Consider the following 25553-nt stretch of genomic DNA (forward strand, 5'->3'; position numbering starts at 1 on the left):
AGTCCTGGAAGCTTCCCATCTACAAACATCTGTACCTTTTACTCACCTGACTTAGGGTGACTGAGAAAATTCCAGGCAATGGCTGTTAAATGCCACTGCAGCTGAGCCCCCTAAAAGGTGACATTGTTTTTTATTTCATCCAGAGACTTGAGGACATTTTAAATCATTCATACTGTGAAGGTCTGCTATAGAGAGTGCTTTCCAATGCACTCTCCTATTATTAGTAACAAAGATACTCATTTCACGTGTCTTTGTTTAAGAGAAACACGATCCCACCAATTCCAAAGAAACAGCTTCATCTGTTAAGGACTTAAACCAATTTGTACAGGTTGCTGTTTTTATTAAGCCTGTATTATGTCCAACAAGAAGTACATGGGAGTGTGGTATTACAGTTACAGATGACAAATAACTAAGAATTAGTAATCAAACAGATAGCGAACAGATAAGAAATGACTCTCACAAGTACTCTAACTGGAGAGTCCTTAAGTATGACATATCACACAAAATCATAGCTTGACACTACTAGGTATGCAGTATATATATCCCATATGTACAGGTAATACTGTCTGTCAGGCCCCACTAGGTCCATTCTATGGATATACATGATAATAAAGTCAGACAGATTTCTCTGCATCTGAAATCCAACGCTTGTTTTCATTCACTTTTAGATCATTGACTGACAGGGCTGGACTCTGAGGTCATGTACTGTTCTGTGAATCTGGGTGCAAGCTGGAAAACACCGTACATAATCTCTGCTTGTTTCTCAGATATGTTTTTAAAGCCTCATTGAAACATCTATACAGGGACCAGGTGGATAGGGCAGGGGATGAAATTGAAAATGAGCTATCACTGTTCTGCTAAACAGAAAGACGTAAAGTTTGTAAATGCTTTAACTGTGAAGGTGTCTACAGTTGGTAGTAAAAAACTAGTCATCTGACCACTCTAAGTTCCCATATGTGATTTTAACCAATCTTTTGTTTCCTGTTTATAAAACGGCTCTCATATGCTGAAGCCAAATTTCTACTTTAAATATTATTTTATTTACAATATGTGGAAGTGAAAAGACCCATTTCTATCTCAACGCACAAACCAGAGACTTGTGAAATTTTACAACAAGTTAAAGACGTTGAAGCCCTTATAACAGACAAATGACTCATTCAAGTCTGATGGAAGGGTCCATACAGATAAACGTCTGTTTATCAGGGTAGGTTCGAGAATGTCTTTGCTCTGCACATGACTTCTCATCATCAATAGATATTGGTACTGGATGTGTGAGTGGCAGATTCCGGTTGTTATTGAATTACAGCACTCACTCAAAATTTCTACATCTAAGCAGACCGGCCTAAGATTCTGGAACTCACATCGAGGTCCATGTCAGTCCAGTCATCCACTGCCTTGCCGAAAAGTGAAACAAGAATCAAACACAAAAGCCCTTCAGCAATGCTTGCCATGATAAAATATATACAAAAAATGCAGGCTGGCAAACTCGAGGAGTATCAATTGGCCATAAAATAATAAAAATTGGAGTGTGCACAGGTCAAAGTATTGCAACAGCTACCAGTTTCACAGTCAGGGAATATAAAGCAAAGAGAGTTCCGTATTGAGGACAAGACTGTTAACAGAAGAGAATGAGGTCAGGAAACTTCATGCTCCACCTATGACTTATACTGCATCACAATGCTCCTCACAACTTCAGCTCTTCTGCAGAGAGCACAGACACCGCTCATGTCATACGAACAGATCAGGCCCATCATTTCAGCCAGGGTCACTCTCAACCAAAGCTGGGCTCCAGGTATGCCAGAGGGTGTGATCTACGCTGGCCTTGCTGTCTGCTGACCAGTAAGCTGTTGCCTGGTTTCTTCTCTATGAAGAATATGCATCCCTGGTACATTTTCATCAAAGGTAACAAAAGCCCCTAAATAACAGAGAACATCTGTCACTGAGAAAAGGACGGGAGCTTTGAGATAAAGGTGGACTGATGCTACTCTGGATGACATTCTCACACAAGTGATCCTTCCCCTCTGCTCGTTTCTGCTCCCGTTGGTAGACCTGGCTCCCTGGTCACCAAGGCACCGTCCTATTCCTGCTCTGCCCCAGGTACAGAGGTTCATCTTCTCCAGCATTACTAAAGCCATCCCTTTCCCCCTCATTCTGGCACTAAAACTCAGCTCTCTCAGGCCAGCCACCACTTTGGCATCCCTGCTTCTACGCTCGGTCCCTTCGAGCAGATCTGAACCGCTGTGAAAATCAGCCGACTCCCTGCGCACTCCGAACACGCCGCTCTCCCTCCTGGCCTTCCCTTGTGCTCTGGATCAAGTTCAATCTTTCAGCCCTCATTTTCGTTGCACTTTACAACTCACGGCAATTACTGTTGGCTCATAATTGCTGTAACAATCCATCTATGGTAGTTATTCATTCATACATACCCATGAGCACACTTACACACACCTCTGTACGTAAGCATGGTATGTGCTGATTAATGAAAGATAGAGGAACAATAAAAGCCAAATCAAGCATATATTTTTGTTCAGAATGTCAGATTTCGTGTTTCACAAAAACCCAGCCACACCCATGCTAACCAACAGGGCTGCTGAGCTCCAGAACAATACGCTGCATTGTATGGAAGGAAAACAGTGAGTTTGGTATTTTGGTTCAAACGACTTTCAGTTTCTCGATAGTGCATTTCTTCTTGTCATTTCTCTACAGCACAGATATGTCCCAGATTACTTCATAAACAAAGCAAAAATAATTTCTTTCATCCAACTGTGGCAGGAACTGAACAACTTAATCTGATCATTGTGTGCAAAGAAAATATTTCCAATGACGACATCTTCCTATGTCAATTGGTTTTTATTACAGATGTCATCTCGATGTGCCATATTAATGCAGCTCTTTCTTCTCATTTCAAGATTTTAATCTAAGTTTGTTGCTCTAATATTTTATTGGTTCAAAATACATTCTGTAAAATCCATGGCCATCAAATTTTCCTGTGAGCTAAAAATAAACTGCTCTTGTCAGATACAGTTAGCTGATAAAAAGTGTCAGAGACTTCTCTGAATTACTTTGATAACTTCCTGTTTATGTGGTACTGACCCTTGTCTAATAAAGATCTTTTACACTTGGAATAAGAGAAGATACTGCAGCATACTATTCTTTAATGGACAATGCTGATTACTTTTGAAAGCCTTTAATACATTTCCCATATTAGACATGAACAGATGTCAGGGATGTTGCCAAGTGAAATTTCTTTTATGCAATCTTGGCTTGTTGTACAATAATAGCCCTTTCTCAACATGGGAAAAAATTACAGACCCAACTAATTTCCTTGACAGGGAAGAGTTACATATGTTTTCCACTTGTAGTTTTTACGGCAAGTTTACAATTTTGCCAAACCTGGAACTAATTGGGACCATTTCCAAGAATGGCCCAATAAACTCACAATGTGTACAGCTAGCCTAAAATGCAGCAAATGATTGTTTGCTTTTACATATTTTTTTCTAACAGGGAAAAGTTAGATTGCACAATTATTTCATTTAAGTTACTTAAACACTTACTGTTTCATATCCTCCCAGTTTTTGAGCAGCTTGAAACATAGTCCAAAGGTTAACTGTTAGAGGGACAATAAGTATTTAGATAAGCATTGCATTAACCAACATATTTCAAAGAAATGTAAATTAAACAGTTTTTAAATAAGAAAAAATAGAGAAAAAAAGCTCAGAGCCCCTCAAAAAGCTCCTGTGAAACATTTTCCAAATAAGTATTTACATAATCTGAAGAGTAAATATTAACCCATACTCTCTATATATTTTTAATTACACAAAAGAGAACACACTTAGATTCCTTAATAGGACTGGAAAAATACACCGAGACAAAGGTAATGGGCTCATTTGACTTTGCTGATAAAAGGCAACGTGTAATGACTGTTGCGTGTTTCCATAACTTTGATAACAAAAATTACTCATTGGGAAGAATGTTGCTTTTAATTATTTGCTTAATACCGATTTCATTAGGAAGCAAGCATTAGCCACACACTGACTCACAGAGAAAGCCTATCGATTAAACAACAATATCCAGTATTTACTGCAGCTCTGATAATGGCCTCCATAATTAATAAACAATACACTGCATTCTAACGGGTCCTGTATGAATGAACCCAGAGGGAGCACAAATGAGAATTGCCATAATAATTATGGCACGGGTGGTTGTGCCTTGCCCACAGCTGTGGGGTTGGAGGGACAACTCAATTCCAAAGATGTGTTGGGAGATGCTTGTTTCTTCCTGCAGAACTTCTCTCATGTGCTTCTCATCCCGGCCCACAGTCCCATGGGGACACTGCTTGCTGGTGGTGTCTCACTTTTATTATTTTATTTTATTTTTTATTTTTATTGCCAGAAGAAAAATTGATGTCTTAGCTCTACGAAAGGTGTATGCACTATTCCACCAACAAACAGTGATTCCCCTTAGACGTGCTACCAATACTTCAGGCCAGACTCAGTGATTAGGCTGTGGACCACGAAGGACGGGATCTCTTCCTCTGCGGGGGATGCTCTGTTGTAGTGTTCGTACTCCTGCTTCCCACCAACCTATTTATATTGGCAATGTTTGCACGAGTCTCGCTGGACAAATACAGAGCCCCGTCCTGCAAACATTTCTGTTCTTCTCAATGTACTTACTCTTGGCATTTCGGTATCTGCCGGATCAGGCCCCTAATTTACAGTGAATGTCAAGGAACTTTCTGTGCATTTCAGCTAAATGTTAGCAGAGGGCCCTACCCCCAGTGGGGAATTTTAGAAAGAATACTTTAGCTTGTCTTTCAAGCTCACCCTGTCCCCATGCTTGAGGGAATGCAGAATAAAACAGAGGGGGGAAAAAAAAATCCTCTCTTCAACACAAAACGTTCTGAAAGCCTCATTGAACCTTGTACTGTTTCAAAGCTATCAAGAGCTTTGCTTAGGCCTTGATTTAATCTGAATCAATGCATAATGCAACGAAGCTGTTCATAGTACATTAATTTTACTTCCATTTCAAGCAGCCAGTTTTCAGACAAACACTGTAATCATTCGGAGTTATATAAGTTTATAATGGCTGCTGGAGGCCTGTTGCAATCAGTGCCAATTGCTATTAGGTATGTAAATTGTTATGTAAAACATACAGGTTTGACATTCTTCATCAAAATAACACATGGTTTTAATCTGGGAGATAAATTAGAGTAAATAATATTTCAATGCATAGAGTTTTCCCTTTAAGGAAATAAAATATTCTACAATCTATAGATAAGAAGGAAAAGTACCCCCATTTACAGCTTTTGTTGGTAACAGAAAGATCTACATTGCACTGCAATATTTATGTAAAATTTAGTTACAACTGTATCTTCCCCACATACAATTGCTTTACAGATTGTGGCATTACAAGCTGTACATGCCAAGGCAATTCTAAACATTGCATTCTGCATTAAATAGATAGAGTCTGGTTTTATAGTCTCCACAGTCAGTAATTTATTATCTATAAACACATTTTGGGGCTTAAAAATACGATAGCTTTTGTGCCTTTCTTGACCATTTTTAAATGTCTTCCTTTAATATTTGTCCTTTCATAAAGAACATCTGGGCACAATAAAGATACGTCATATTATTAACTCAGAAGAAAGGCATTACAGACACTGCAGATTTACAAAACAGAAAACTAGAGAGTTTTCAACATGACTATTTCTAGTCATAATCAGTGGATTTAAACCTATAAATATCTGGCAGCAACTACCCCAGAAGGAAGAGATGCAAATCTAGGCATAAGACAGTGAAATGCCTGGACTGGAAAATGTGTAGATACAAACGTGGTCCCCCCATCCGTAAGGCTTTAAAATAGACTTCGTGTGCAAATGCTTTCTCCAGAGAAGCCAAACCATTCTAAAATGCCAACAAGAAAGTGAGAAAAAGGATACTTACTCTGCTTAAAACCTAAATAGGGTATTCGTTCAATTGGTGTTTTCCTTTCTTTCATATATTTATAAAGAGCCACAAGGAAAGCCTGCTCATCAGCTCTGCATTCTTCACCTACGGCAATCTTTGATTTATCCTCACTTGAGCCTTTTTTACAGTTGCTGTTGTTACTCTTGGGTTTGGGCAAAGCTGACTTAGCCTCACATTTTACCTGGGAAAAGAAAAGATGTCACATCAGATCTGGGTAACCTTTAATTTTCACTTAAGGAGTAAAAACCCTCTCCTAAGCAGAATGGATTGTTGAAAAAAAATGGAGGCCAAACCATGCAACTGTGTTTGAGGGGAAACAAAGGAAGCTATTTATAGAGCTAAATGTCTTGTTCTGAATCTTAGTCACAACATTTTTAAATAGCCACATCTTTAAATCATTATAACCCATTGGTAATGCTCTCCAGATCTGCATTTTTATGACTATACATTGCTATGTCACAGACAGCTCCCATCTCTCACATACACTTGCCATTAGCAAGTCTAATAATAACCTTCGTTCCAGGATTGACACTGAGCATTGTCAACTCCTGTAGACAACCCTTGGAGCTGAGGGTGCTCAGCCCCTTCCAGGAATGCTTGAGCAGCCAGCTCTGAAACAACACATTTTTCTCTCCTTTGGCCCACCAAAATAGATGCAAACCTTGGCAAGCCCTACCCAGGCAGATCAGAGGCTCTGCTGTAGCACGGACTTGAGTGGGGTTGAGCATCTGCTTAAACTTAAGCACAGCCCCTAGTATTTAGCAGAAGGAAGAGGCTGGTAGCCGGAACCCGTCCCGACAGACGCCGGCAGCCCCACTGCACGCGACTCCCAGAGCTCCAGTTCTCCCACCAGCCGCCCCGGCAGCCCCGTGCCAGTCAGGACGTCAACAAACTGGAACTGCTTTACCTCTCATCAGTATTCAAACATGGGGAAAAATGTCCAGTGAGAGCAGCTTAATCCTGCAGGCCTCCTGAAGATAATCCTCTCATTGAATTGAGCAAATTACAACTCTGGCATTCGCATAATTTATGTATACAAAAAACAAATAGCAGCACCTTGCAAACTGACGTTTAAAAGCCCTCCATGACCAAGACGGGATTGATACATTTCCAGTGAAATACTGGAAGTCCTCTAATACAGAGCAGTGGAGATAGTTACACATATTTTGGGTTTGCACTGTCCCTCCATGCCCCATCCAAGACATGTCTTTTGTGCTCCCAGGGGGAGCAGGGAAAGTGCAAGAGCCAGAATTTGGTATTTTAGGAGGATAGCAGAGGAGAGCAGGGTATCTCGCTGAACAGGAAGGCAGGAGCTCATAGCCAAGTAAGTCACTGACTCTCGTTCACTCTCCCCACTTCCAAACCAGGTGCTTCCTGGGTACTTGTTGACATTTTGGAAGTAAGTGCTATGAAGAGCATTACGTAAATGCTTGTAAACAAACATCTCATTGGAAAGACTATGATATGTTTATTTTATCTCAATAAAGCTACCCAGTGTTCAGGCTCAGGGAAAGCAAAATCTTTTATACTCCTCCACGGTATTAACTTTGCAGAAAACACTGACTTAAGGTTAGCTGCCTCCATAGCTTTCCACAGATACTGGACAAAACAACACTGGCTCCTAACCAGAGGGTAGAATGGCCATGATTTTCCAAGGTAATGGATGCTGCTGATAAATCTTCCTGGCGGACACTGAATGGCACACACTCACTCCTCCAAGGCAACGCCACAGGCACTGGATTTCCTGTGGGATTTTCCTTGACCACTTGCTGCTAAGTTTGTCTGCTGCACTGCTCGATATTCTCTGTTTGCATGGTTCGAAGAGGTATTGTCTTCCTATGGCACAAGAAACCATGCTTTGCCTTTTAGCAATAGATGTGCTCGTTGATTAAACTTCTGTAAAGATCCTGGGTCTCATCCAAAACTCAATGAAGCTAATGGGATTTTTTTCCTATTAAATGAACTTTGGATTTCCTCATCCACTTTTCAGTTCAGAGCTGTAATCCCTTGACTTTTTTACTTTGGCTCCTCGCAAAATTATTTAACAGCTTCCACTTAATGAAGTTTAGATTACATTGTCACAGTTTTCAATGCTATACCAACGACTGGGTTAGCACTCCCACTATGAGCCCATTTTCAATAAACTTATGATTCTTAATTTGAGCTGCAAATTTGCTGCAAGTGAAAACCTGGAATGAGTTCACTGGACCTGGGAACAATTCTTCAGTTTGTCACCCACTTGCTAAGTCAAGTCAATCAATCAATCAATCAATCAATCATATTTTTAATGGATTTTCCTTTTTCAAACTAGACAACTCAGACCAATATTTGCAAAGACAGCCTGGGCATGGACGCTAAATGAAATCAAAGCTCACTACATTGCAAGTGAACTAACGGCAAGGGATGCTATTCCCAAGGAGACAAAAGGAAACAAAAAAATGACATTAAAAAGCCACCAGGAGTGAAAAAACCCATGTTAACACACAACCTCCTTCTCTCCAGGGTACAGTGAACTGAGGTCAAAGCACCTGCAGAACTCAGAGGCGTCAAAATGCAAAGGATGGACTCCAAGCAATGTCAAGTTCAACCATGCTTTGAAGAAGGCTGCAATGCTTCATCTGCTCAGGGTTGGAGGCACAAGCCTCACTTATGGAACCTCCCCACTGTCTGACAGGAGATATGGACGAAGGCCATGATCAATGATTCACGAGAACCAATGCCATTCTGGGTAATACCGGTGTGAATCCAGCATAAACATATAAAAGTCAGTGACAGCAATGCCAGATTTGCAACAGGCACCTTTCTCTCTCAAAACATAATTTTGTATCCTCCTAGAGGGCAAGGACTGGAGGAGCATTGTGAACAGAGTTTTGCTTGGCTCTGCTCTCTTCTCTGGTCTGCTCATGAAGCCTGAACGACTCCATTACAAAGGAAGAGTTCGATTTCTGCAGGAGGAGTTAAAGCTCTTTCATTGTAGCCTCAGTATGAGGCCTCCAAAAGGAAACAGGGCTAAGGCCTCAACAGGCAACCCAGCGCTGTGGCGTGGATAAGCTGGGGGTGTTCTGAGATGGGCTCTGGGAACATCTGACCACCTCCTACTGTGTGTTCCATCAGGGGTGTATGATCCAGGACCAAATGGCCAGTGAACACTCGTGGGTACCTCTGTGCGTCTGTCTTCTCCTGCCAGAGGTCACAGATAACACAGACCACCGCAGACCCATGTTTTAGAGTTTCCATCAGATAATGGCTGAGGTGCTCAGAATAAATCTCTAGGTCTGAAGAGCACGCCGGGACACCTGTGGCCACAAGAAGAGCATATCCTGGTAACTTTTCTGTATGAATGAAGTGAGAGATTTCCTTTAGCATTTGTACTAGCAGATGTAATGAGCAGATTCATTTGGGGACAATTTCTGTATTTAACAAGTTAATCCTTTCAGCTCTTCAAAATGGTCAGATCAGCCAGTTCTAAGAAGCTCCACAGTGCACTTCTGCACACTTCGGATGCGAACACTCTTTGGGAGCTCGAAGCAGGTACGACGAGTCTCATGTTGGAGCCTACAAGTCCCAAAAGCATGTCCAGCACTGACGACACGTGAAGAATGAAAGCTTCCAGAGTCCTGGGAGTGTTTGGAGAGAAGAGCTTGATATATGTCTCTCTAGGAGAGCTGATCCTGCCTCAGTAGGCCATGTATTCTTGTGATTTTAACATTTCCAGCCTGGAAGGGAACCCCCCTGGGATCTTCTCCAGGAGGTACTAAAATGGATGCAGTGACCAGCAAGGACGTCAAAAGCAAGAGATGGTTCACAAAAGACCCACTTCCCCTGGCAGCACCTGTAAGTCCAGGACAACACTGTCTGTCATGCTATTGCTCTATTTTTAACAAGCCACCTACACTGGAATTTATTCAGAGTTGCTCCTACCCAACCAAACGCTCTTCTGTGTCACGTAACAGTAAAAGCCCATAAAACGATCTGCTCATAGTTCAAGGTAAACAAGGCTAATGAGAACTAAGTTGTAAGAAGGTACAAAGCTTTCTAGTCACTGGCAGCTGGGAACATGAAATTCAGCAAGTCATGACAACCACGTGGCTTCCACTGGCTTTGACAGGCTCAAACCCTCAGTCTTCAGAATGCCACTTCTGCCATTTTCCAACCCAAACTGTACCGCCACTGTGTCTCCATCAGAGCCATCACCCTGCCTCCCAAGAAATGAGGCTGCTGCCAGACACCAGGTGCCACGGTCTGAGGACAAAAGCAGCAGAACTTCTGGTCAAAAGGGATTTTAGCTGGAACAGGAATACGGCCAGGACCGCTGCCAAAATGTTTCAGCATCTGACAGAAGTGGATTTGAACTGTTTACACTAGCAGTGTTCAACCCTGCTCTCCACGGACCCGCTGTCAGCATTAATTGGAGATGCAGTACGGACAGAGGAGAAAAACTGACAGTGAAGCCCAATATGGAGCCTGAGATGATGACTTAACATCTCAACTGTTCCCAACAATTGGAAGACCATAGGTGGATCTCCATTCTCCCCTTCCCCAAATACTCTTTCCTTCCTTCCCCAGAAGGATCTGTATGAAGTGCAATACTTCTGCTGCAGAGGGTTTCTGATTCACTGTCCTCCTCTTATTAAAGTATATCCACAGCCCTGAGATGCAGATTGATGTGAAAAGCAATGGTGAAGTCAGTGTGACTACATGCAAGGACATTTTATCATGAGCATGTCTATTATTTATAATGAAATTAAGCTGGCCAAGATAATTAATGCTATTAATATCTGCACAATGATGAGCACAGTATGACTAGATAAATAGGCAGAATTAACTTCTTATCTGAAATATCCTCCCATTTGACTAGAAGGGTGAACCCAAATATAACCAGGGAGGATAAACAATTTGGTATGAAGTGTAACTGCTGGTTTTAATTATCTAATACCTATATATCAGGTACTGAAGAGGCAGAACTACTCATGCTACAGTCCTGGATGCTCTGACAACACGGTCCATGCAGCAATTTGCTGGTAATATTTTAATATGAAAATGGGTTGGGGGAGGGGGAAACTGAGGCAAATTGAGACATTTTCACACCACAGATTTTGCACGTTCTTCCACAGAGCAAAAACATCCAGGCAACTCTATAGTGTCTGGCAGGACCCCGCAACTCAACACACCAGGCTCCATCACCTTCAACCATGCCTGTCTAACACGATAGTACAGACTCCAACTGCGCACAATAGGGCACAGAAAGAAAGAAACAGTGACTTAAGGGCAGAGCTTCATCATGAACTTCAGCCTCTTTAATCGTCATCAACAGAAGGCACAATTTTAACTGAACTCCTAGGGAGGAGGAGGAGGTGGAATTTAATTTGCCTTCCTCTGAGAAACTGAGAGCAGAACACTTCCACTTGACCTCTTTAACCTCCTAATCTCCCAGGACATTCACTGCCTACAACAATACCAATGCAAACGGATCTATAGATCCACTGTATTTCCTAAAGAGATGGTCACAACAATGGAAGTGTTTCTCAGATACACATCTATCTAATTTATTGAAACAATGGATTCAGGAGGAGTTGGCCTAAAAATTCAGTCTATGCAAACCTGTTTAGCTCAGAAGTATCACAGTGACAGAGTTCTGCCTCAGATAAAAATCTACAAGTACTGCTCTAAGTAATTTTCCGTCTTCACATCTTACAGTTTCAAATTAAATCACCCTGAAAGAAGCCATTTGTGCTGCCCTTTTTTTTAAAGAGAAAACCAAGTTCCTATTTAAAACCACACAGACAACATAGAAAATAGGATATAAATTACACTACAGAAACTCAATTTTAAAATATTTTAAGGAAAACATACAAACCCATAAATATCTAAAAGATTAAGTCTATAAACACAAATCAATGATCCAGTTTTTAGTTGCAGTATGGGCTAAGCACTGCAGCACATACAGACGACTCTGTAAAAGCAAGCACTATTCAACAAACCCTGGAACACGCAGCTCAGCACTAAGAATTAAAGAAACAGCCCAGATTTTGTTTTAATTTCGTACTGAATTTCTGCCTTTATATATATATATATATATTTTTTTTTTTTTAATTTAAAAAAAGTCAATATCTTAACATTGGGGTTATGTCGTTTGTGTGTGCTTCTTAGAAACCATTACTGAAGCGGCTCTTGTTTCATAGTCTGTTTATCTTCAAACTTATATTTAGAAGTACATTGTAACAGGGTGAGCTGCTCCCAGGTTTATTTTTAATTCAAAGATACTGTCACAAACTATGTTTGTGTGTCACAGAATGTGAAAACTAACACTAGATGCCAAGAAAGCTTAAGCACTACCAGTTACCAACAAGCTGATAGCATTAGGTTGTTAGGTGATTATAGTTGCTGGTAACTTTGAACACAGCCACTATTTAAAGTGAAGAATAAAACTACTGAAAAAATTACATTTATCTCCTCAAGAAAATAAGTTACATTCTAAATTTGAAACAGCATGCTGGGAAACAAAGGCAGGGCTGTACCTAAAAAAGGAGAGTGTACTGAAAAGAGTATTATTAAGTGATTTACCTTGGCAACAGCTTTGCTTTCAGAATTATTGTTGGAATCCTTAATGCCATTTAATGAATCTCTTCTCTGTGGGCAAGGCTTCTTTTTGCGCGGTCTGCCTTTAAGATTTGGCGCTGAAAATTAATGGAGAACAATTTGAGCACATTGTCTTATACTGGCTTCTTAACAGCTGAAAGCACAATAAATAACTCCACTACAATCAATCACAGAAATGTACAAATCTGTCTACAGTAAATGCTTATTACAAGACTCTCATCCTCCATGGGTTACATCTTGACACACTATATGTTTCTATAGAATACTCCCCCAAGGCTAATCTATTCTACTTTCACATAACTAATTAATAAAAAGGCAAACACTGGTCTCCGAAGGACTCAGAGAGAAAGCACAAATATTTCTCCATGGTACAAAAAAAGGATCAAAATAGAATATTAATAGGTAACTTTGCATTAATCAGCCTGCTGCAATTATTATTTCTAATATTCAAGTAAGAGTACTAACTACTATTTCCAACTTTGGGAAACATCTGGTTTTGGAAATGTTCTGAAATATTAAAATCCTTGCAGCTCCAAGAACTGTTTATATATCCTGTCATTCTTGTCAAAGTTCTTCTAAAAAAGTTTTTTCAAAAAAATTACCCTCGAGTCCTGAAATGGATCAAAAAACCCCTTAACAACTAGTTCTGGAAGTTGACAAGTACTGAAATAAGTGATTGATTGTTTCATAAGGGTTACATACCACACATATAAATTAACATGAATCACTTTCAGTTTTGTCCAATTCTTAAGATAAAACAGCTCTGAAATAACACAGTGACTAAATACTAACTGTGCTGAGCCATACGTAGAATGGGATACGGATCATCACAAAAAACATCAGACTCATCTTTCAATAGTGGTTTTACAACATAAATTACGATCACATATAGAAATAATAGATGAAGCAGATGTTTGCTCATTATTACGTGTCCTGCCTGCTTTCAGATTTAAAAATCAGCCTCCGACTACTATGGCAACATTTAAAATTATAAACAATTATTAACTAATGACTGTACCAAAGAAGATAATTTCCTTTAAACCTTTAATTTCTAGGTAACCATTGTTTTCATTACTTAAAGGGATGATTAGAACAACGTCAGAAATCTAAACACCACAAACCTCTTGAGTGCCTTCTAATTGTTTCTAATCTTACATTTGTCACACAGCAAGCCAGTGGTTTCAGGACATTCTACATTTTAATTAGTTTGCAAACACAATAAAGGGTGCTAATTTGATTTTATAGTTTGAGTAACAATGTCATATTTGGTCTGTTCAGAGAAAAAGAAAAGCCATGGGTTTAAAACCAAAAGTCCAAAAGACACATCCTTTTTCTTCCCCCAGCACTGGCATACAGTAAATATATATATATATATATATATATATATACATGCATGTGCGTATGTGTGTAAGTCTATAATTGTGTCTATATAAAAATATGTTTATCTCCCTATAGAAATATCTCCATCTATCTCCAGTGAAGCACATTCTGCTCATTGAAAAGTACTGCAGAAAGCAATTCTGAAATTGTCATCTGAGGCTAACATGCAAAATCAAACAAAGAGAGAAAGAAATTATTACCCATTCCAGTCGACAAACATCTGCCTGATTTATATCTGTACTCATGAATGCGACAGCATGTGACTGCACACTACGTCGCTGGAAGCCTCGACTTGGTGTGGATGTCAGTCTTACACAAAATGAACACTGAGAGTATTTGCTCCGTGCTTACAACTCCCCTCCCCCTGCCGCTCCATTACTCATCTGAAGAGAAACGAGCGGCTCGGCGGGAGCGTGGGACGAGCTCCCAGGATCCGGCTGCCAGCCCTGGTCCCAGTTATAAACCCCGCTCAACCCGCCGCCTTTGATGCCTTCCCAGCACTTACTGGTTTGTGCACACCTCTGCGATGGGACGGGCAGGTCCTTGAGCACCGTTAGCCCCACCGGTTGCACCTTCTTTAAAAAGGTGCTGAAGAATATAGAAATGTTCCCTCAATGTACTATGCTGGCATGAAAACATCGGCCTTCAGATGAATGGGTCTCTGACCTGGTCTGAGAAATGGCCGGAGAGAGATGTGGTTCAGCTGAGACCAAATACACTTGCTTGTGAATTGTTTTTTCTTTTTTCTTTTTTTAATAAACAACTAGTTCAAGTCTCAATGTTTTCCAAGCATATTTGTTATCCTGGATTTTGGCACTGTACTTTGTATCACACTATAAAGCACTCCTCATGTTTTGCTAAAAGCTTTAAAAGCAAGAAGGTGTTTGTTCCTGAATTCCAGGTCTATTGAGCTTGCATATAAACGCTGTTTGACTTGGAGCCTTCCAGGGCAGCACTGGCACTAACCCACCACGAAATGGGGTATTTACATTCTGCCCGTGGCTCGGGAGCCGCAGCGGGAAGGTCTCTGTGCAGCACACACGGGGACCGTCCCGCACACAGCACCGAGCGACTTTAAAGCACTTTAAGCCATTCCAGATCAGACGTACAATTAACAAGAAAGCCGCAATTGGAATTAATACCAGAAGAGAAGGTCCCTGCCTCTGGTATCTGCTCCATAAGAGAAAACATTTGAAATAGTTCCAGTCACACTTGAAACAAAGCCATTAACATTTGCTCCCTAAATCGTTACAAATAAATGCATTATTTGAAGATTATTTATACTTCAGCCATATCCATTTTATTCTCTGGAGCTAGGAAATATGACTAGGACCAAAGGAATAATTTACAAGTCACATACTTGTTTTAACTCTTTCCATCTTTTGTTTCGTTTATGACATATTCATGAGCACACTGCAGATTTTTTGCATTTGTTATTCATAATGATTTTAAAGCAATTTTACACACATGTTGTGGACTAGTCCTAGTCAGTTTTCCTGATGACATTGGATGCTCAGTATGTACTGGACAGCTAAGTGAATATCCCATGTTTTTTTGTGCTTTCTGGTGGAAAAGGACTTCTGGCATGACTACCTGAGAATATCTGAAACAACTCAAATTCTTCATGTTTGTGCACATGCCTTTCAAACACATTTTCTCAAAGTGTTTGTGGCAATGAGACTTGATAACTTGTACCTTCCCAGAAGGTGAGAACATAAGCAAAGCAAATTAAAGAAAAAAATGAATAAATAAGTACAGAAAAAAGTTTGTATTTATTTGCCACCTCTTTGGTCTCAGTGCCTGAAACTGACATATGAGAGATAGGACATGCTACTAATTTAAATACTTGGTTTCACAGGTCTTTGACAATGATTGCTTTTGTCATTTCCCCCTTCCCTTCCCTTCCCTTCCCTTCCCTTTCCTTCCCTTCCCGATGTTAACTAAAAGAGGGAAAACTCAGCTACTGGTATGTCCACTGGGAGCCTTGGTGGGCTACTAGGAACTGTTTTGCATCTACCTGGGTATGACTCAAAGGATGGATATTAGCACAGCATAGGTGCCCTGTGCGCTCAAGGTTTGGGATGCAAACCAGAACACCCCCACTCCTCCAATTTGCAGGTGACAACACCCAAGGAGAGCAGAGCTGCTGCTGCTGCTCAACACAGGGACGGATGGACGGAAGGGCTGTAAGTAGAGAGGTACACCTGGTACAACAGAAATGACCCAAACCTCCAAGTTCAGACCTCTGGCAGTGAAAGGGCGTTCATCTACTTGAAGCCCACACAGGCCTGTGCCTTGCTGACTCGAGGAGCCTCTTCTTGAGATTACAGCTCATCCCAAGTTTGCCAGTCATCACAAAGGGCAAGGTCATTTCAAAAATGGCAATGCACAAGAAACTGTCTTCCCTGCAAAATCTGCAGGAGCAATAGCAATCTAGAGCCAAGCAGGGAAAGCCACTTCTGCTGAATCCAGGCACATGTTTCAGGTATGACCAGGTAGAACACAGGCAGTTCCAGAACACACAAAATATGAGCTGATGCTCCTCGTGTTTTGAGAGCTGGAGGAGCATGAGGGCTCCCCACCTTGGGCTGGTTATCTTTCCCATAAATGTCACCATTGTGCCTGCTACCTATACCCATCAAAAGGAGTTCAGAAAGACGTTTCAGCACTCCTCAGATGCCAGTTTTATACCAGCATGTTGTGCTGCTTCTTTGTTTCCCTCTGAGCCCACCAGCCTGGTTGGCCGTGCAATGCACCCACCACCACTCGCACCGCTGAGGCTGTAATGTGGGGTTTCAAGAGGAATAAAGGAAGAATCCAAGATGAACGAAGATCTAATTCAAGTGCAAGCATTTGTAACTGCAAAGAACAAAAGGTGTGATTATTAACTAGGACGCATGTGGCGTGGACTTTGTTCTTCAGCTGACTATTACTTGGTGGTAGAAGTGCTCCTCATTAAGTGAAAGTGTGTGAAATGGATATGTCACAAATATCAACAGTTACACAAGCCATGATGACAACCATATCTTAACAACTCTTCCCATTCTGGAATACATCTTATTGCCATCTCGATTGTGAATTTTCAGGCAAAAGAAAATTATTTATAGGAATCTGAACAGAGACAGGAATGTTTTAGTCTCCTCCATGTTCGAAAGGGTCCCTGGATGTTGTCTGGAAATAGGTAATCACCGCAAATCACACACAGATTGCTGCTTGCCATTTGACATGAGGGATCAGCATTTCTCGGAGGACCATGAAAGGTTAACTTGGGACTGAGCGGGACACAAGAAGACTGGGCAGGAGAAAAGAGAAGAGGGAACAGCTTGTGCCTGTGGCAGTGGAGTGAGAGAGGGAGACGGGGAGCCCGATATCTCATTTGGAATCACACAACCTTCCCTGGCCACAGTCATGCTGAGCTCCTTCCCAATACCCCTTGGTTTGTCTAGAAGCACCTTCAGGAGAGCAAAAGGAGGAGCACACAGCCATGGTCTTCATAAGCAGCAAGTGAAAGGGAAGGTGAGGTGCAGAAGCTGCCACTGCCACCTCCTCTGTGCAAATCCTCACTTACATGCCCACCTGCCTTTAAAAAAACCAAAAGTATTTAGTCCCTGATGTAATGTAAGTGCCCTCAGTAACATAAGGTTAAGATTTAAACACTTTTATTCTTATATGGAAACCTGTATCTTGCCTTCTTCCCTCCAAACCGTGGTTAAGCTCTGCAGTGCCAAAACACCAGAAATGCCCTGCATGTTTTTATTACAAACCCTCACACCTGAGAGGTTAAATGCAAACCCTGTGTTTTACATGGCACAGCGAGTTAGGTTGTCTGTAAATGTAGACTGGCAAATCTTTGCTGACTGAAATGTACCTCAGGAAGAAGGTAACCTGGTGATCCCAAAGCCTGTTCTTGTGAGTTATGGACCACCATAATCAAACAAGGAGAATCCGGAGGCACCTGCAGCAGAGAATTAAAGACCAGGTATTGGAGATAAGCTCAGTAGCAGGCTCCAACCCATAAAGCAAGACAGCCCCACAGAAAAGAGAGGAGCTCAGGGTTAATGCTGCTCACGCTAGCTAGATGTTTCCTCGAAGCCAGAGGTCTTCTCTGTTCATGAAGCCATGAAACAGCATCATTGTTCAAAAATTACATCTTCCCCTTCAGCTCTCTCATCAGCCTGCGCAAGCATCAGGATATTGCAGGTGATCAGGAGATGACTACGCTGCCCACCCACTCAGAAAATTCCCAAGGTTGTGGTCACTGCTCTCCTGCCACTACCACCCTCAGCTGCTCGACTTCCAGGGACACTCTCTGCTCAGCAGGACGTGGGAAAACAGGAGCATCTCCAAGCCTTGCCACCTAGTATAACTCCCAGCTCGGGGTTAAACCCGAGGACAGCAGGTTCTATGCAGGGGAAAGAGAAGCACCCAAGAATGGGAGCTGCTGAGGTCAGCTGTGATTGAACACTACATGTGGTGGAAAAGCATAAGCTGCCACAAGAAGACAGCACCTCCACCAGCCACCTTCTTTACCCCAGGAAGGGGAAACGACTGCCAGACTTACCATCTCCTTGTTATCAAGTCATCCTGGCTTGAGCCATGTCCATGCTGAGAATGGAATGTACTATGTACACACAGCCACCCCCAGATGCACAAATAAGAGACAATGGCTGTATTTTTGAGGTACCTGACTTTAACAGGTTAGTTACAGTATAATTATCTTTTTTTAGAAGTCTGATTATCATTGGAAGTCCAATGAGTTCAACCCTCCCCACAGCACTGTTCTCTGGATACACATATTTTGGCTGATGTAAAAGATGTGTTGTTATAGGAAGGCTGTTAAAAAAATAGTGGCCTTCACACAGCTGAGGTCAAGCTATGTTGGCACTTTGTCAAAATCAGTGGTGTAGCCAAGAGTTTTTAATGAGCCTGGAATGCATTACCTCATTTGTCATACCTGGATCACTTACTCATGCTGAGTCCAAAATAACCTTGGACCTTGCTGGCTGCTCAACAAACCATGTAAGTAAACAGTACTGTACTCATGCCTAAAACATGTACCTTTTTCTTGCTCACTCAACATTACTTATTCTAGAGAACATCTAAGCAATTGTAATGCCCACGATCAAAGTTCTTGCCTTTCCCAGGCTTCTCTGATCTACATAACTATTTCCTGATATTACTTTTGATTCTGGCTTGCGGGTACTCCAGTTTCTCAGAAACACTTCAAAAGGGGGTGGGGAGGTGGGGGAGAAAAAAGGGAAAGGAAGGATGGTCATTGCCATATTTCGCTGAGCAACGTGCTGAGATAGCTGCTCAGCATTGCTAATGCACTTAAAACTTACACTGCCAACCAGATCCTGGCTGCCCGTTGGTTTTGTGACCATGTTCCTATCCTGTGCAAGGATGAGGGAAAAGGAAGGAACAACAGCATTTTTGCCAACTGCAACAGTATGACAACACAAAAAACTCAACTGAACTTGTAAAAATGTCCACGACCACTGGCAAAGAAGGGCCAGTGGAAGACCTGGGTCTATGTTTACGGTGTGCTTAAAGGTCTGGTGAGCTCTAAACCTCGAGGGGTGGGAATTCACCAGAGGGAGGTAATCACAAAACCGGAATTAAGGTGGAGCACTGGAAGGTGCAAGAAGTTGCTTGGCCCTAAGCTGCAAAACCATCAGTAGATACAAAACAGACTAGGAGACTTTCCCTCTTAGGCAGGTGGAAACAGCAGGATGTGTCAGATCACAGATCACCATGAATCAGGTGACAAGCAGAAGCTGGACATGGCATACGGAGATGCCCAACCAAAGTCAAGGTGAGAAGAATGGTCCCAGATCTCCAGGAAATCCAGAACTGACCATGCCTGCTGGCAGGTGGCAAATAGCTGGTTGCTGGGGACACCCCTAAAGCAGCCCAGCAAAAGTTTGCTCTTGGCTGAAAAACATGCTTACACGTTGCACCTTCTAAAATGTAATGAATAGAAAGTTAACAGTTTTAATGGTTTTAACACCTACCTCTCTAGGGGGCTTCTGGCATTCTGCAATATCTGATAGTTAAGAAAAGCATATTACTATATTTAAGCACAATCCCAAAAACTGTTCAAAGGTTAGTTAATCTCACATACTGTTCTGGAGTCCCAGCTGCTCCCTCAGTTTCCTCATCACCTCCATCTTTTTGTTTTCTCTCCTTCACCTCATTCCCTTTTCCGCATCCTGAGTTCAGTATCTCACATTTAATTTATTTTCCTTTCACCCGTCCAAGTTTATTTAAAAGCATCTGCCTCCTGGGAACAGGGTCCAAGGAGGGCCTATGGCATTTATTGCCCAGGCACAATGAGCAGAGCTGGTGAAGAGAAGCAAATTGCAACCAAGCTGGTACTGCACCAAAGGGCCAGAAAGTCTACAGGATCCTAAGTACACCTTTGGAAGTCAGGGATGAGCACCTCCCAACAACAAGAGCTCTTACACAGCCTCTCCACAACACACACACACCTCTTGCTTAGTCAGGCTGCAGAGAAAACAATTTCAATACTAAAGCTGTTTTAATAAACACTTGTTTATTTCTTTCTTTATAACTGAATATGTGTCCTGGTTTGGTTAAAAACAAGTTTCTCTTTCAGTGAATTTTGCCTGTCAGCTAAAGCCTTCATATTAACTGCATTTTCCTGGAGAACCAGACACATGTTTTGGTAAAACCTAGCAATGGAATGCAAACTTATTGATAAGCACGGATGGACATCTCGCAAGAGGGGCGACGAGAAACAAGTGACCAAGAAACTGACCAACTGTGTATAACATTCCATTCACATGAATACTTCATATAAAATGGGAGATCACGAGGATCTTGTCCCTTTTTTTTCCTTTTCCCTATGGCCGACATTAGGAGAGGACCTTGCTAGTCGTCCCTGCAAACTGAGGCTTAGTGAGAGACCGAATCCAGCTCTGGTTGGCTGTGGAGTCTAATCCAGGACTTTGGGTGCTGGCTCTGCAGTTGCTGAGACTTTCAAGATTGGTTTTGTATATTTTGTATTATTTTCTCTATTCTTGTTGGTAGCATTAGTAAAACATCTTTTAATTTTTTCCAGCTCTCTTCTCTCTGTCCTTCTTTTTCCCTCCTGATCGCCTGTCCTTAGTGGAAGGGGGGAGACAGAGGGGCGAAAGGGGGAAGTGTGTGGGGGAGAGGAGGTTGACAATACATCTGCCAGGGTTTTATTGTCACCCCGCAATCTTAACCCTCGACAACATGCCAGACCTGCCCTGGAAACTCCAGAGTGCAGCAGCTAACAACCTTGCAGGGAACACAGAGGGTCCACGCTGCTTTCTAACACACGCGGAGAAAGAGCAGGCTCGTGCAGCCATTTCTGAAAGTTTTGTTTTGGAAATGAGATATCCCATGCTCCATGTGGGGAAAATCAATTTGCTACCTCTCTAAAGAAAACATTCCTCATTTGGAAATAAGTGAAACAGACACTTCCTTGTGTGGATTAATGTGGAGACATATGACTTGCTGCAGACTGTTGTTTTGACCCCCCTCCTGACCAGACAATCTCTGAAAAAAGCAAAAAGGTGGTATTTTTCATGAATTACAGGTCAGACTAGCATTGCTTTTAATAGAAAAGTTACAGGCATTGCAAATACCAGGTTGGCCAGTTATGCCAAAAACTGAATGTTTTTCGTTTCCATGGAAGACGGGACAAGCTTCAGGACAAGGCTTGGAGTCTTGTTTTCTTCATTTCAGCATGGTTGGAAGCTAAGACCTTTCCTCGATCTGGGCTTCTTTATGTCCTGCTGACTAACATGGGTTTAAGAAACATGGAAAAAGTTTGGGGTTGTTTGTTTGTTTTTAGACAGAATCTATTAATGTGTTAGAAATTACAAAGTGTGGTAAATTGAAAAGGGAAGCTGAAGACTTCAAAGAAAAATCTATGCCTGAGAAATATGGACATTCACGGAGACCTTAGAACAAATTAAAATAATAATAATAAAAAATCCAGTGTAGGCCTATCACTGCTTACAGATGACAAGATTGCTATTAATAATTCAAAAGAAGCAGAGGTGTTTGGTAAATATTTTTTCCATTTTTGCAAAGAAGCCAGATGATATGCTTGCAAAAGAATATAATTAAAGCCAGTCAATTGACTTGGTTTTACACAAACCAGATCTTAAAACAATAACAAAAAAAACCAAACAAAGCACCTTATTTTATAACTTGAAACTACAAGCTTGGTTAGAGAAACTAGCTGCACACACAGAACTTACCTGCATTTCTTTAAGACAACTGATTTAATACTAGATAACACTTTGATTAAAAAACAGCACTACATTATTTGATTCAAGCATATATTAAATGGATTAAGAACTGGCTAAATGATAGAGTTAAAAGCAGGCATCAGTGGGGAGTTTCTATTAAATGAAAATATTTCTGGTGGGATTCCACAGGGGTTGCTCTTAGCCTTGCTAGCATTCAACATTTTTGTCAGTGAAATAAATATAAGGTCCCCGACAGTAACATTCACACTGACACAAGGACTGGCACAATGCTAACACTGAGTCATACAAACGAGCAATCAGAAGGAAAAACAGACCACGCAAGCTCTTCAGTACAGCTCCAGCATGACACCTGTGAGCAAGGACTCCAGGTCCCAATGGCCAAGTCAAGGGTGGCACTTCACAGGCCACTCCCCACACTGGAAATTAAATATACCCTGGCCGGAAGACGCTGCGGCCAAAGAGAGGTCTGTCTTCAAGAGGGAGGTCTGAACAATTCAAGCTGTTTGAGCACAAATGACTGAGAAGTGACTTCACCAGGTAATACGAGTGTGGTGCTCAGAACAGGTATGCCTGGGCACTGCAGCACACAGACGTGATCTAATGCCCGAATGCAAAGGCACATACATGACCAGCTTTCGGAAGACCTTTTAGGAAAAGCCTGAGCCAGACACAAGCCGGTGTGTATGGTGCAGGAAGAAAAGTATGCAATTGGAGGGTCTCTGTCAGCCACGGCGAGGGCCGGGTCCGGCCGGGAGAGCATCGCCGCTGCAGGCGGCCGCAGCAGCCTGGCTGGCTGCACTGAGCCGGCGTCCAGCTGTCTGGCTGTGGTCCTTGCTCAAACAGCTGTTTCCCTTCTCCTTCAGAAAAAAGGTGGCGAACTGGATGAAAGCATTTGCTGGTAATTTTGGCCGATGAGCCACTACTTGGGGTTCATACCAGATTAGATGACTCAGTGGTTCTTCGGGTGAGAAACTGCTTGAGTATAGGGTCAAATGCAGCAAAGCACTGTGCTGTGCAGGACAAGGCACATGAGGAGCTGTAGTCTTGATTCAGCAAAGTACATGCCTGACTTGTAAAGACCTGGAGCATGCAAAGACCTCTGATGACCTCAGTGGGGCTATTCACATTTTCAGGCTGAGCCTGTGTTAAGCATCGAACATGACCAAGCCAGCATGACTCCCTCTGTCACTAGCGGGAAAGAAGCATTCAAGCTCTGAACAAAGGAATTGTCATATCTCATCATGAAACACCTTGTGCTTTGGCAGCACCACAGGATCAGACATGGGTTCAACAAGCTTCCCTTTCCCTCAGAAATCTGCAGTTGTTCTCCAGCCTCCAAGCAACACTCAAAGGATCACAGCAATACTCAAGAAGTGCAAGTCTGACTCCTCAGAATGGTCTGTTTGTTGTTTTTTTTTTTCTTTTTCTTTTTTTTTTAAAAAAAAAAAAGGCAAAGAGAGGAAGGAATGAGCGGGCACACAGAGATTATGTAATAACCAAAACAAAAGCAGCTCAAACACGGCAGCGAGAAGTGGAAATGCACAGCAAACCCATGCGAGTCAGCCTATCCCATCAAAAACTCTGCAGAACACCACCCAAGGCAGACTTCCTATTAGAGGGCTTCAGAAAACAAGAGGCAAATGCGAATGCATAGAAAATCTTAAGGCGGCATTCCTAGCAATTTTTCCTTTTCTTTCCAGTAAAAGTCAGCGTTTGTGAAATTGCTGTCTAGCAGAGTCAGCAGGGCCCAATGGAGACGTGACCTACATACCTCAGAAATACAATAGATACGTAGCAAGTCACATCCACACAGATTTACAGATGAGATGGGCTAATTGACTGGTAAAGGGTGGACACTGTGCATGAATCTAAACAGGCAGAAATTCATGTGAGAAGCAAAAAATGGACAATTTCCTGAGACCTCGCTTGTGGTAATGACAACAGCAGGTAGGAAGCTATGATCATCCAGTTACGTACAATGTGAAAACAGCAAATATATTATTTAAATCTCTTGCATTTCTGATTCATAACTGATTATGTAAGGGTGGTTTTTTTTAGTGTAAGAATATTATAATTTCCTTTCATTTTTTTTCTTTGCACTTGATCATTGCACTGCAAAGTAATCAAAATCTGTTAGGCATAATCAACCTGCATGAAGATATTACTAAAGTGACATGCAGAAACTTAGAGAGTGAGCTCCCCCCTTGATGCCTACATCCAGCTGCCACCACCACGAGGACTACACAGAGATTTAGGTGGAGACAGGAGCAGCAGCCTCAGCCCAAACCCTGCTCCCCATCATTCTCTGGGTCACCACCAACTTTCCCAGCAGCAGCTGGCAAGGGCCTTGCCAGGTGCCTCCTTGCAAGGCACACAGCCATAAAGAGGTGCAGGAATAACCCTGCTTTGGCAAAAAGCTTAGAACAAAGCCCTGGCACCCCTGGGGTACACCTGACACGGGGCTTTGATGCTGGGGTGTGGAGGTGATGCTGCTCGGCGTTGCTGAGCAGAGGAGGGATCTGCATGTTTTCATCAGTACAATGCAGTGATGGTAACTCCAATAACTTTGCCACATTGTGTAAGAGTAGAAAGGGAACCTGCAAAACTGCCAAAACACCAAAAAAAATTGACGTTTTTAAAGTCCTGATGGTAAGATCACGTGCCCAGCTTTAAACAAGTAAAAATCCCATGAATCCAGTGTAGTCGTCTCAAACATCGACACAAACAGAACTGAGCACATCTCTGTGATACAGCCCCTGTAATTCTTCAGCACTTGGAAAAATCCAAATAAAACCGAGCTGTACTCATTAATTTATCTGAACAGGCCAGGGTTTAAACTAAACAGCAAGTCAGTTGTGCAATATTCTTTCGTTGTCAATACCGGTTCTTAGGAAATTATCTGAGTGAATTAAGCGGAGGGACTATTAAACAATTTACACACTTCCTTGTGTTTCAGATGTCTAATTATAGCTGTGTTTGTCTCTCCCCGCAGAACTGTTGTATACCACATGGTATGCATATTTCAGCATCCAGCATTATTAACTCATGACCGACTGTCAGTTGATCATTATCTAACACACGGGGTCTGCAAAAAAAAGCCTTATTTGGGCAAAAGCAGGCTTCTGACCTGCTCCCACTGTATTTTCCCCCAGAAGAAACTTCAGCTGGATTATTATTTGCTGTCAATGGAAACTCAGAGGTTACACATGCGAAATCTGCAGACAGGAAAATAAATCCTTACCGAGTTTAAACATTTAGTTGATATTAAAACCAGCTCCAGCTTGGTTAAAGAAAACTCTCAGTTGCCCTCTAGTGTTACCCGGCTGCCATGCCAGGC

General features: G+C 42.0%; 1 protein-coding gene across 2 annotated transcripts in view; it reads right to left on the minus strand.

Annotated features, from left to right (window-relative positions):
• The window catches only part of ARID5B (AT-rich interaction domain 5B), a gene marked incomplete at its 5' end in the record, with an annotated part of 113790 nt that overhangs the window by 22341 nt on the left and 65896 nt on the right, over positions 1-25553 (minus strand). For both annotated transcript variants that reach the window (XM_080347622.1, XM_080347621.1), the window contains 3 exons: positions 3555-3607; positions 5943-6147; positions 12531-12643. In XM_080347622.1, the coding sequence (XP_080203748.1) occupies positions 3555-3607; positions 5943-6147; positions 12531-12643 (371 nt within the window). The remainder of the gene's footprint in view (positions 1-3554; positions 3608-5942; positions 6148-12530; positions 12644-25553) is intronic.

The sequence above is a fragment of the Nesoenas mayeri genome (assembly GCF_963082525.1).
Source record: "Nesoenas mayeri genome assembly, chromosome: 7".
Classification (NCBI taxonomy): Eukaryota; Metazoa; Chordata; class Aves; order Columbiformes; family Columbidae; genus Nesoenas; species Nesoenas mayeri.